This window comes from Coenobita brevimanus, chromosome 94 (assembly GCF_032717465.1).
Source record: "Coenobita brevimanus isolate Jiangsu-jjx chromosome 94, ASM3271746v2, whole genome shotgun sequence".
Lineage (NCBI taxonomy): Eukaryota > Metazoa > Arthropoda > Malacostraca > Decapoda > Coenobitidae > Coenobita > Coenobita brevimanus.
Window position 1 is genome coordinate 18462232 of NC_137047.1, and position 14122 is coordinate 18476353.

Below are 14122 nucleotides of genomic sequence, written 5' to 3' on the forward strand. Positions count from 1 at the left end.
CATTTCCATCCATATCTCTCACTCACCCTATCTCCTTACCCTTGTATCCACCACCACCTTCTAATTTTCACCCCACCTTCCATATACCCTTCACCTTCTTGCCCATTCCTCCACACCAAGACTCTTACATTTACCTGTTCACATCCATCTTTACATCCTCAACTTGTAATCCACTTCCTCGTCTTTTTTTCACCTCCTTCCCCATATACCATCATTTCTTTATTCTTTCCCTCGTCTCTACTTTGTCGTTCATTTCTCAGTCCTATCTTCTACCTAACCCTTGGGTTTTAGTCTAACATTCATCCTTTCCTCCAGCTCCCTGTCTTTGCAGTTGCTTCAGTACCCTTACCTACCCACACCCTTACCCATACCTACCCACACCACTGCCTGAGCCATTTTTACTCTTACCTCTCTCAAACCACTGTCCCAGCCTTAACTTCTCATACACTACTCTTAGTCTTACGTTCTCACCATCACATTCAAACTCTTTTCCTCATCTTTCCAGCCTTACATCCACACTCTTAACCATACTCTTTGCCACACCACCACTCCAGCCTAACCCTCACATAAACATCCTTAATCGTAACCTACATCCCACACTTACCGTTGCATCCCCACACCACTTCAACCTTATCTTCATATCAACACTAACCCGTATTCTCGTTAGCTCAGGAGGCTTTCTAACACCTCGTCATTGGCCCTTTATTTTGCATACAGTACCTTACTATTTTTAGTATGCTTTTACAGCCTATATATATATAACAAAAGCGTGATTTTTTACGTGTTATGTGCAGGAATAAACAGATGCTAGGGAGACTCCTTATCCTGTGATAATACAACCCTTAGCCTCCCATGCACATCTTAACTCTAGCCTTGCCACACCCACACCCCTCCCTTCATACTTTCCAACATCCATGCCTGTCACTCACCTCTTGCAGATCAACAATGTTATCCCTACCATCAAGGACCAAACATGAAGATTCCCCAGTACAACACATCCATCTAAGTACCCCAGCCTTGCCTACAACTTCACACTCGAACATCACAGCCGTCCGTCCCCCCATCACATTCACAGACTTACCTTTACATAAGTCTAACCTTACAATCCTCACACCACTACCTTAGCCTAACCACACCCTTCTTCCTACCGTTAGCCACTTCCACACCCAAAACACATAATTTGTAGGGAACTGTAACAAATAGTACACGAAAAACTAGAGGGGCATTCGCTGGAGTGCATTTCTCCGACAAGGCCAACGTAATTTCCAAACCACTCTTAATAATGGGTTAGGTCTTCTCATCATTTCTCATCATTAATTAGGGTTTCACAGAAAGAGTCTCCCGGATCCAGAATCTGTAATACGATCCGGATCGGTCCAAAAAGTTGATTGATTGCTTCCTGGTACATGGGTTATCTACCCACCAAATTTAGTCTAAATTCCTCTTTTAGTTATTGAGTAATCCTGGTAACAGACAAACTATCAAACATCGGTCCCAAAAGTTAATCGGTTGTTCCCTGGGACATGGATTATCTACCCACAAAATTTGGTTCAAATCTCTCTTTTAGTTTTTGAGTAATCCTGCTAACTGAACAATAAACAAACAAACAAACAAACAAAGGGGAATGAAAACATACTCTCCTTGTCGAAGAGAGAGAGAAAAAAATGTAATCTCGGACAGTAGGACAAAGCCAAGCAAATTAAGCACATCCACCACGACCTCCACGCTTCATCCTATCCACTTAGATCCACATTATTAATCGAATCGCCCCTTGACCCTTACATCAACATCCTCATATCCACAACCTTAATCCAGCCTCACCCACCCTTAATACTCATACCCCTACTTCTTAGAGATCCCAACATCCAAGCCACAAATTCACCTCCTATAGATAAAGAAACCAATGCCGGACAGCAGGACCACACCAACGAGAGTCCCCAGCACAGCCACAGCCACAATCAAGCCTGTTGTATCTACTGGATCCTCCTTAATGAACACCTGCTTCTCGGTGAACTCCTGGACCACCACATCCAGGCTGTTGCTCTCCAAGGCGCTGCGGGGGGAGAGAAAGAGAATATGTATATTATAGATAGATAGATAGATAGATAGATAGATATAGACATATAGGTATAGATATAGATATTGATATAGATAGATAGATAGATAGACATAGTTATAGTGCGTTGGATAACTTGGATGTTATTAAGAAGGTTATCTGGATGATTTATGGCCATTCAGTCCCTTCATTACAATGACATCTTTTTGTAGTTTATTCTTGCTGCTTCCAGATGATTTTATTCGCCTAAAGAGAGCTTTTTCGAACTGGAGAGGTTGGATACAGTCTTCATTAACCCCCTGCCACTAGGGTGCCCTCTTAAGCTGAATATATTTGTTGAAGGTTGCAAAAATAAAGCAACATAATACGTCACTTAATTCAAGGGGATGACAGGAGTGTATGCAATGTGGGAAGCATAAATCTGTGTTATATTTTTCCTGAGGGGGGAAGCTGTAGCACCAGACGAGTAGGGTAGTAATCCTGAGGTGGATGGAAAGCTGCACCAGACTACATAAATATTGTAGGACACAGTCTCTCAAAATGTAAAAAACAAACAAAAAAAAATGAATGGAAAAGCTGAGGATAAATCACCTTCTCTCAGGATTTACCTTCTGGCTATTTTTTTTTTTTTTTCTTATTTTGCTGACCTCTTCCAGTGCGTCAGTAGTATAGGCAGTAATCCACCATACTCTCCTAAGCAAATCTGCACCAGACTACATTTATATTGCAGGACACAGTCTTCCGAAATGTAAAAAAAAAAAAAAAAATGCTACAAACAAAACAAACTTCAAATCCCTAGGGAGAGGACAATCAAAAAAGCCGAAACAATAATCTGACTCAGTTTCAGGCATCATTGAATGAACTCTTTTTTTTTTTTTTTTTTCTGTTACTCCGCTTTGTTTTTAATGGAATGGGTTTGTTGAGTCTTTATCTTTGGTTCTTTAAAATGGTATACCAGAGATTGAGATTAGATCTTAGGATGGAACATATGGCTTTTGATAAAGAGACAAATAGATGCTTTAGACACACAATCACACTGACTGAAAGAGATGTTGCAAATAATTTTAAACCAGATAAAATAACTATGAATAAGGCCATGGATACACATCTTACATTTTTTGCATGTTTGCTTCTACTGGCTGCCTTCCGCTTGCGGATTAACTTGAAAAACAACAAGGCATTCCGACCATTTTCTCTTCTTCACCTTTTCTTAGTATATGACACAATTTAAGGGTTATGGCTGTCGAGGACCTCCTGATTATACGATTGCCGATTACCTAGGTGAAAACAATATGGACTTAAGTTTGATGGACTGTAGGAATAAAGAAAAGAAGTATGTGGAGATTAGGAAGGAAGTAGGTCAGCTCTCTGTGGTCCAAGTGGGTGTCATTAACAAAATTTGCCAGTTACCCCAGCATCAATAAACCAACATCATTTTCGTTTGGCGTCAGTGCAGAGGGTACGTTTTGTGTATGTGTTCGTGAGCGGTCGATAATGTGGGGGAGAAGTGGAGGGTTCAATGTGGGGGAAGGAGGAGGGAAATGGAGAGAAAGAAAGAGAGAAAGAGAGAGAGAGGGAGGGGTCGGGATGTGGGTCAATAGTGGAACGAACGAAGTGCACAGTGGAAGGGGAGAGATGGAGGGAGTGAGGGTTTGTGGTAGTGGTGGAGAAGATGTTGGTGGAGTGAGAAAGCCTAGTGGATGGAAAGGAAATAGAGGGAGATGGACCTAGGCATGATGGCGAGGGAGGTACGACGTCTTGCAAGGAGGAGAGGAAACAAGAGGGAAGACAAGTGTTGCCCAGCCAGCCCCACCCTGCTGTACTCCTGTCCCGTGAGTCACAACGCTTCCCTGAGTCACCACCACGCTTGCTGTTTCCATGGCCTCTACTTGCACTTACGACTGTTTGACTCTGCATTTTTCTCGTTGCATCTGATTAAAATTCTGCTCATGCCTGCTTACATATGCTTTACTATTCTGACATCTGCTTATAATTATAATCTACTCATGTGTACTTACATCTGTTTTTACGTGTATCTACAAATGACTCATACTCTGCTCATATCTGCTTGCATCTTGTTTTATGCACTCGACTCCGGGCATAGACTCTTTTTATACGTGCTTGCATCTGTATACATCTTCATTTAATACACGAATGCTTTATTATCCCATATTCGTTAGAGTAACAGATTTCCGCCTTGTATTACTTATTACTGAGTGAATTTTGCTGATGCCAGCCTGATTTTTAACAATTTGTGCTGTTTTCCTCTTAACTGCTTTTTTAAATATTTAATTCTTTTGGCTGGCATTTTTGTTGGTTTACTCGTCAAAATTAATGTTGCTGACGGTTTCCTGAATTTTTTGATGGATTTTTTTACTATTTAAAGCTAAATATAAAGTTAAATAATTTATTCTGACATTTCTGATGACCGATAGACAATTCTGTTCAGTTTTAAAAGGAACATTCTGCCTCATGAGACTCTTTAGCCTAAGAAAGAAAGGGATATATGCAACCTAATATACAGTATGTATATATATATGCATGGGTGTCTTTCCTTGTAATTTTGCATGTTAATTAATTGATCTAAATCAAAGCGATACACAAACCAAAGCTTTGATGTATTTAAACATCTGAATGTGGTGACTCACTTCTTCTTTTGTTTCAGTCTTTTTTCCCCTCGAACAATACTGAAGTGTAACGAAAGATTATCCTGCTGCTGATAGTGTACACGAGGCTCTGGTGGTTTCCGTCCATGAATAAATAAAAGTTTAAGCCCCTTGCTTCACTTTAGAATAAGGTCCTCTTCCACCCCTTCTCATCTAAAGCAGTGACTAATACTTTATTTGTTCTCTGACTACCATTGCCTACCCTACGGTCCCTACATCTCTTAATGGGCACCAAGGGATTATACTGATTAATGTTGCGTTTTTCTTTTGTTCCGGTAACGGCTTATAGAAAAAAAATAGTTAAGAAAAACATGGTTCATCTCCCCATCGCCATTTAGGGACTCCTCGAAGATGGCCAAGAATTAAGCAACAAAGTATAGCAATCCAGTCCATAGCTGTGAAATAAGGCGTGTGATTGCTCTAGACTTTTACAGCCCTCTCCTGGTGACTGATGCATTGACTAGGTTGAATTATGGGTGTGGAGGTAGAGCCTGGCAAGTGGATAGAGGGAGGTTAGATTAAAGATGTAGATGTGAGAATAAGACCTGGGTAATGGGTAGAGGAAGACTGGATTAATGGTGCGAATGTGCAGATAAGACTGAGTTAATTTATGGGTGTTAATATGAGAGAAAGAATGAGACAGTGAGTATAGAGATACATTAAGGGTGTGGATGTCAGAGTAAGACCTGGGAAATGGATAGAGGGAGACTGGATTAAGGATATGAATCTAGAAGTAAGGCTGGATTAAGGGTATGCATGTGAAGGTAAGGCTGTGGCAGCGGATGGAGAGAGTTTACTGTAGCTTAAGAGTTACAGTAGGATATCAAGACTGGAGAGTGAAAGTGGACACAAAGAGACTAGATTAAAGAGGTGAATATGACGATGTGGCTGTGGTAATGGATGGAGAGAGAATGGATAAAGAGTGAAGATGTGTGGTTGAGTCTGGGGAGTGGAAAGGCAGGAGCTGGAGTAAGAGTGCGGATAAGACTGAAATAACGCATAGAGAGAGAGACAGGATTAAGGGTATGGATGTGAGAGTAACGCTCGGTTGAGGGTAAGCAAGAAAGGGAGAGGCTTGAGTAGTGATAGGCGGAAATAATTATGAGTGTGGATATAAGATGGTGAGGATGTGGAAATGGATAAAGTGAGATTAGGCTAAAGATTTGGATGTGAAGATACGAGTGAGTTAGTGGATAGAGGGTGGCTGGATTGACGAGGTGGATATGAGATTAAAACTGGGTAACGAACAGAGGAAGGCCGGATGAATATTGTGAATATGAGGATAAGAATGTGGATGTGGATAAGCGAGATTGAGGTAAGGGCGTGGATGTGAGGGTAAGACTGATATAATGAATAGAAAGACTGGATTAAGGGTGCTGGAACAAAGCAGGGATAGTGGACAGATGGAGACTAGATTTAGGGTGTGGATATGAAGGTCTGGCTAAGGTAAGAAATAGGGGCTGGACGAAGGATAGTGGATGAAGAAAGAGTGTGGTTATGAGAGCAAGGTTGGATTGAGGGTGCAGCTATGAAAGTAAGGATACGGTGGTAAGAGAAATACTGGATTAAGAGTGTGGTTGTGTAGAGAAGGCTAGGGTAGTAGAGAAAGGATGGCTGGATTAAGGGTGTGGATATGGAATCTAGGCTGGATGAGGATGTAAATATAAAAGTAAGGATGAGGTGGTTAATAGAGACTGGATGAAGTGTGTGGATGTGAGACCAAGACTTAGGTAATGGGCAGAGGGAACTTGTATTAAAGGTGTGTATGTGAAGGTAAGGGTGAAAACTAAGCGTGAACAGGTACAGTTTAAGGCTAAGATAGTGAACGGAAGGAGGGTGTATTAAAAGGACGGAGGTGCGAGTAAGGCTTGGGCATTGGTGTTGAGGAGACCGGATAAAGGGAGTAGATATCAAGGTGAGAAAGTACGGGCAAGGGAGTGTAAGACATGTGAGGTGCCTTAAGAGTGTCTGATAAATCATCTTCCAGCTGGTCCTGCCGACAAGCAGTGGCAAGAAAAATAAAACGGTTTCCACAAGTAACACAGCAGCCTCAGGGTTAATGAACGTGGGTTTAGTTGTAAGGGGGCATATGGCTGAGATATCTTTTACATATTGAACTGTGTGTGCAGTCTAATTTCAGACATAATTATAACTCATTCGCTAAGTTGCTGTAAGTTCTTGAGGGTACAATCCTCGACAATGCTGACATGGACCTGCAGAGTCAAAGCATGTAATGATGATAGAATATGTCAGACCTTTCTTTACCTTTACTAACTACACTCTGTAATGTGTGATGCAAGCTGATCACATCTAACAATTGCAGGTGTTCCATAAATGACAGTATAACATATATTATGATCTTGTTTACAACTTCCCGCAATCATATGGGCGGAAGTAAGAAGCATTTCACACAAGGAACTCTTCTTTGTATAATCTAATCCCACACATAAGGACTCACTCTTCGAACTCCTCTAGGCTCATGAGGGTGCCATCCACCTTGACAGTGTAGACGTGGACCTGTATACTCAAGATGGTGGTATCCCTCTTGGATCTGGGGAAGGGGAAGGAGAAAAGAAAGTGTAGATTATGCTCATCCATTGCACGACGGTTATAAAGGCAGAAAATCCACAACAACTGGAGTGTTATGACACATTTTTGTGAATTAAATAGACTACATTTTTTTTTTGGTTGCAAGTTTCCATTTCAGTATTTAATCAAGTCGGGTTTTGAAGTGTTATGTAATTGTCTGAGTAAAGGTAAAAAAATAATCAAACAATAATACACAATTTCTAAAGGGTGCAGTTAAGTTTATAGGCGCTACTGTGAAAAATATTTTTGCCATGTCGCAAATTTTCTCTTCAGTATAATTCTGGGTTAATTGACAAGTAGCTGATCCATAACAATCTATCACACTTTTTCGAAACGATGTAGAGATTTTCACTTCATTATGATGACGTACTATTAACCTTCGGGTCACATTATTCAGACCAGGGGAAATCTTTCAAAACTCAGGGGTTAGATACCGCCGTCATTAACACTTTAGCGAAAAAATACATCCCCTATGCTCATAAAGCCGATCTCGTAGTGATGCAGTTTTTTTTTTCATGCAATTTGAAGACGTACACTTTAGTTTATTCTTGCTTTGTCTTGCCACTGTACTCTGCCTAGGATAGATTTTTTGTCCTGGAAGGCTTAGAGATTCAGCTTTCATTTACCCTCTCTGGGCCGAATAAAAAACTGTCTGACTGTAGCAAAACTAAAACGATAGAGACGTCATCGGCTTGAAGTAGTTAATGGTCGCAATTGTATTTTCTTTCCTACTGATCTCTCGAAAAACTACGAACGCTGAAGTTTACTATTTTTGAAAAAAAGAAAAAGGCTAAAATACAACTCAAACTCGAAAGAATATGACACAAGTAATCTTGCATTTAACTAAATAGAAAAACAACGGGTATAAATGCTATACCCGTCTATAAAATAAATAAATAAGTAAGTAATGTTACCTACCTGACCTTATCGCTCCTTCTTAAGACTCCCGTAGCAGGGTGAACAACATGCCGCTGACTCAGACTCCTATCCGCCTCTGAACTGGTAGACACACTGGGGCCTACGTAGAGCTTGGTCACCTAAAGAAAGTAGTTATAGAGCTTGGAAACCTAAGTAGCCAAGGAGTCATAGAGCTTAGATACTAAATTGTCACAGAGCATTTACCTAAGCAATCAAGTAGTATGGATACCTAGGAAGTAATCACTGAGCTTGGGTATCTGGGGAAGATGTATTCGTAGAGCTTGTATACCTGGGAAGAAGTAGCTATAGAGCTTGGATACCTGGGGGATTTAATCTAAGAGCTTGGATTACTTGGGGAAATAGTCATAGAGCTTGGATTCCTGGCGAGGTATATATAGACTATAGATACCTGGGGAAGTAGTCATAGAGCTTGGATACCTGTGGGAGATAAACCGGCAGTCTTAGAGCATGAATATCTGTAGGAGGTGTTGTCACAGAGCTTGGGAGACATGGGGAAATAGCCATAAAACCTGGACACTTGGGGCAAGTTATTATAGAGCCTGGTCATTTGGTATGGAAGTGGATATGGAGGTAGCATACTTTGTGAAAAATAACAATAGAATTTGGATGAACCGCATAGGCTGTTACAGAGCTAGGAAACCTGAGTAGTTATAGAGCTTGAATAATTAGTCATAGATTTTTGGCACCTAACTGCTCACAGATTTTGGACACTTAAGTAGTTATAAAAGTCGGACACCTAGTTAATTACGGAGCTTGGACACCTAAGTAGCCACAGAGCTTGGACACCTAAGCAGTCATAGAGCTCTGGGGCCTTTGGGAGAGTAGTCACAAAAGATTGTTAACCCATTCAGCACTAGCTTAAAATAAAGTGAAAACAATCCGTCATAATCACAACTCATTCACTAGCAAGTTTGTGAGTACACGGTGGGTGAAGAGATTGTGTGAATACGCTACCTGTGCTCCGATCTTGTCAGACAAATCCTGTAGTGCTCCATCCACCATTGAGACGTCCATGTTGTCCATCGTGATTGTGAAGATGTGGTTCATGTCCAACTCCAACACCTATAACAGGGTGGCAGGAATAGTTGAGGAAAATATACATTAGTGCCTTGAGTCCAGTGGCTTTTTACCTCTGCAAAGGAGGTTATGTTTTACCCCGCGTTGGTTTTTTGGTTTGTTGACTCAGCCAAGGAGGTTATGGTTTACTCCGCTTTGGTTTGTTTGATTGTCTGTCTGTCTGTCTGTTAGCAGGATCACTCAAAAAGTTATGAACGGATTTTAATGAAATTTTGTGGAAGGATGGGCCATGGGCCAAGAGAAAAATGTGTAAATTTTGGGCCGGATCCAGATCCGGATCCAGAATATCCCGCACAATGCCTCCAAAAGTTTTCGCTAAAATTCAAAGAAATTTTGTGAAAAGATGGGCCATGGACCAATAAAGAATTGATTAAATTTGGGGGCGGATCCGGATGGGGAACCCAATCCTATATCCACGGATCCTGATCCAGGATTACTCAAAGAGTTATGAAAGGATTTTAATTAAATTTTGGTGAAGGGTGGGCCATTAGTCAAGGAAGAAATTATTAAATTTTGGGCAGGATCCGGATCAGGATCCATGTACGGAGTATCCCGCACAATATCTCCAAAAGTTCTCAATGAATTTCAATGAAATTTTGTGGAAAGGTTGGTCATGGTCCGAGAAAGAATTGATTAAATTTAGGACGGCTCAAGGTCAGGATCCGGATCCAGGATGACTCAAAAAGTTATGAAAGGATTTTGATTATACTTTGTGGAAAGGTGGGCCATTGGCCAAGGAAGAAATTATCAGATTTTTTGGGGGGATCCGGATCCGGATCCTGAGAGTCCTGCATAACATCTCCAAAAGTTTTCATTGGATTCAATGAAATTTTGTGGAAAGGTGGGCCATGGACCAATGAAGAATTTATTAAATTTGAGGGAGGACCCGAATAATTTTTAATAGCAATGGCATTGGCGGAGGTATGCGCTCTCTGAACGCTTTCTAGTTTTCTTTACTTCTTGCTATAATCAGACTTCCTTATTCGGCTTGAAGGGGATAAAGGAAACATTTCCTAAGGTGAACAAAGTCATCTGACGACAGCAATATTCAAATACGAAATACATGAGCATGCTGAAGAGGTAAATCCTTCTAGTACAATAACGTCTTTAATTCATTCTTACTACCTTGAGACGATTTTATTCTACGTCGTAATTATCTTTAGCATTCAGTTTCTTCGTATGTACGAGTATCTATGTGTGTACCTATATTAATTTGAAAGCACTCAGAGAGCGCATACCTCCGCCAAAGCTATTGCCGTTAAAAAGGATCAGGATCAGGATCCGTCCCAAATTTTAATCAATTCTCTCTTGGTTCATGGAGCACCTTTCCACAAAATTTAATTGAAAATCATTGCGTACTTTTGGAGATATTGTGCGGGATACTCTGGATCCTGGTCTGGATCCGCCCCCAAATTAATAATTTTTTTCCTTGGTCAACGGACCACGTTTCCACAAAATTTCATCAAAATCCATTCACAACTTTTTGAGTAATCCCGGATCCGGATCCGGATCTACCCCCAAATTTAATTAATTGTTTCTCGGTCCATGGCCCATCTTTCCACAAAATTTCATTGAAATTCAATGAGAACTTTTGGAAATATTGTGTGGGATACTACGGATCAGGGTCAGGATCCTGCCCAAAATTTAATCATTTATTCCTTGGCCCATTGGCCCCCATTCCACAAAATTTCATCAAAATCTGTTCATAACTTTTTGAGTAATCCTGCTAACAGACAGATAGGCAGACAGACAGATAAACCAACAAACAAACCAACGTGGGGTACAACGTAACCTCCTTGGCGGAGGTAATAAAATATCTCGTGAATGCCAAATCCAAGGCGAATCAAAATGGACACATACGCGGCGTGTCAGTCTTGAAGGAAATTATTCAAGTCTGGTGCAGGTGGATCAAAGGACAACGTGACAGGTCAAAATAAAATCTGAGGGTGCAGGGCTATCCTGCCAATGTCTGATCTAGTTTCAGTCAAGCCTGACGTGCTCTGTACAATCGGCATCAGAAATCCTGACGCCTTGCCTGCGCTTTTCCATGGTGTATGAAAGTCTATGTGGTGAATCTTCAGTAGCCGGCACAGATAACACTGATCTTCAGCCAAATAAATTTATTAGTGTGGGCTGCCGCGGATTCAGCTTCCTAATTTTCAAAGCCTGTGGAGAGAATACCAGGAGAGACGACGGAACTTTCGATGCCGACTGTACATTATGTGTGGGGATACGAGGAGGTGACTCAAAATTGGCGTATATTGATCAAAGGTCAAGGACAAGGGTCAAATTCAACTCTCAGGGCACGGCATTATCTCCTGAAGTCACAGATATCCGAAGCTAGAGGTGTTTTAACATATTGCTCATTGTTGAATTTCTTGTTCAGATTCTTGTTAAGCAACTGGTATTCAGTTAAATTAAAGATTATAGTCCAGTTTCCGAACTGTATCAGTAAAGTGCTCTTTGTGAGCGGGTGCAAGCGAAAGAGACCCATGTTATCACAGTTTTCCTCTGATATAAAATTAGGCGGAATCTCCGATATTTAATTGCTAGAGTTGATGCCCAAAAACAGAGTGTTACGACGGGAAATCTTTTCAAATTTGATTTCATAATTGAGACGTTCACCGTTTAGAGCCGAACACTCTCTTGGCAAACTCGAGATTCCAAGGGGTTCCTACGCTTTTACGAGTGAGTTTTTAGTTGACAGCAAAATTTACTGAATGAATGTATGACATGCAGAAAGAATTTCAATTCTGCTTCACATAGGAGTAAAGTTATCAGATTCTACTTAGAGTGTCGAGTCAGACCGGGTTTTCCAACCTTAACTGAGAGTAAATCGCCCGCTCCCTCGCTCGTCACAAGTCCGGCTGCAGGCTCAGTTTTTCATTTTCTCTTGTCCCTGTGTTATCAATATTATTTTCGAACTATCTGAAACTTAGATATGAAATTGCTTAATCCTACATTAATGCCACTTACATATGGAAAATATTTGAAAATGCTGGAAAACCGCTTATTAATTTGATGTTACTAAACCCTTGGCAACATTTTTCTGTGTGCATATATTAATTAATTTTTTGAGGTTCATAGTTAGTCTATGTAAATGTAAGTATAAAAGTAGGAGCCGAATGTGTGAGGTGGACCTAGTGTAAAGAAAAGGTGAGATGGGAGTTGTAAGTTGTGAGTCAAATCAGACCAATGTTTACTATGTTATTATTAACACAAACAACTGATTTCTAGAACAGTGAGTGTTATTTTGTGTCAAGGATTGAGCAGAGTGTGTGGCACGGTGATATCATAAGCGGTGGAATGAGACACGTGTCCTGTAAGATCAGTCAGGGTGCTACTTGTGTTTCGTTTATGTGTGCAATTAGTTTCGAGTTCAGTACGTGTTCATACCGTCTTCCGGCTCTCCAGGAATCAATAGGGGCCTTGTGAGAACCTTTGAAACTCCCCCAGTGATTGGACGGGGGCGCATGGAGGGTGATAAGAAATGGGGCTTAGGAATGTTGATAAGAAAAGTGAGGCAAGGGTAGTAATGAAAGGGAGACACACTGAGGGCATGATAAGAATGTAACCTTAGAAATCGCCAGAGGGGAGACGGTAGGACAGTGGTTTGGTGTACGAAGGAAAGAAAGTAGGTCTGATATTTTTGAGCCTTCGAAACCTACCTTTATTATTGGGAGAAGCAACAACATTTTTAAAATTTCTGCTTACATGGATGATGACAAAATTTATGCTTGTCTGTGAAACTGAGACCAATGTTATTTCTGCATGATTACTTATCTTTATGATCTTTAAAAACATCAAGAATCTCAAATCACGAAAAAGTCAGAAAACAGTCTCCCTAAAATTCACACTCCTCAATATACAGCATTAAAGCAAAGGTCCGAAATAAATCGAAAATCCACCCGAAAGTTCCGGTATGTCAACTTGAACATTCAGAGTAAGAAAAAAAAAATCTCAAAACATGAATAAAATCAACACACACAGGAAGTAAACGCACTCCTCAGCCACAGCCTACCGTAATGTCCACCGTAGCCTCCCCAGCCCCGTCACTGGCCTCGGCGGTGAAGGTGCAGCCCGAGGAGCACTCAAACTTGTCTTTCACGTACACGGCCCCACTGCCATTCCCCACTTCGAACCCTGCAGCTCCATCCCCTCTCAGCTCGTAGGTCACATCCCCAATTGTGTCGGGGTCGACTGCCTGGGGGAGAAAGAGAGCACAGGAGACATTCCTATAGTCGGTTTGCTTTCAACTGACGGAACTGAGCAACTCACACACCATTAAAGCTAAATTATGGTTGAGTGAAACTTGGAGTCTTAGTTACAGGGTAGAAGTGAGTCTGTTTGGTTATCAGGCATACCGACCCCCTCATTCTAGCTACATTTAACCCTCACCTGAGCTGTAAAGGGTCTGAGATCTTCGTCAGGTTACAGCAAAGGCGTCTTGGTGGACTCTGAGCTTTAAATGGGTGACTGAAGGTGGTTAGTATGGAATGTGGACTGTTAGATACGAGATATTGTACTTCGGTTTTAAATAGATGACCGGAGGCAGTTAGCTGGAAGTGACTGGGTTTTAAATGGGAGGCTGGATGTGGTTACTTTGGGTGATTCTCATTGGGTGATTGGAGGTTGTTAATTGCAGCCACTGGGTTTTAAATGGATGATTGAAAGTGATAAGTTGGGGTGATTGGGTCTTGAATGGATGACTGTAGGTGGTTAGTTGGGTTGAATGGGCTTTAAATGGGTAACTGAAGACTCTAGCGGGTGACTGGATCTTTAGGTGGGTTGAAGG

At 41.2% G+C, this 14122-nt stretch overlaps 1 protein-coding gene across 1 annotated transcript in view; it reads right to left on the minus strand.

Moving 5' to 3' along the window:
- The window catches only part of LOC145412848 (uncharacterized), a 68936-nt gene that overhangs the window by 12748 nt on the left and 42066 nt on the right, over positions 1 to 14122 (minus strand). Inside the window, exons 13-17 of the mRNA XM_080282648.1 lie at positions 13349 to 13531; positions 9205 to 9312; positions 8639 to 8667; positions 7181 to 7273; positions 1883 to 2053 (exon numbers count right to left, since the gene is read on the minus strand). Coding sequence (XP_080138774.1) covers positions 1883 to 2053; positions 7181 to 7273; positions 8639 to 8667; positions 9205 to 9312; positions 13349 to 13531 — 584 coding nt within the window. The remainder of the gene's footprint in view (positions 1 to 1882; positions 2054 to 7180; positions 7274 to 8638; positions 8668 to 9204; positions 9313 to 13348; positions 13532 to 14122) is intronic.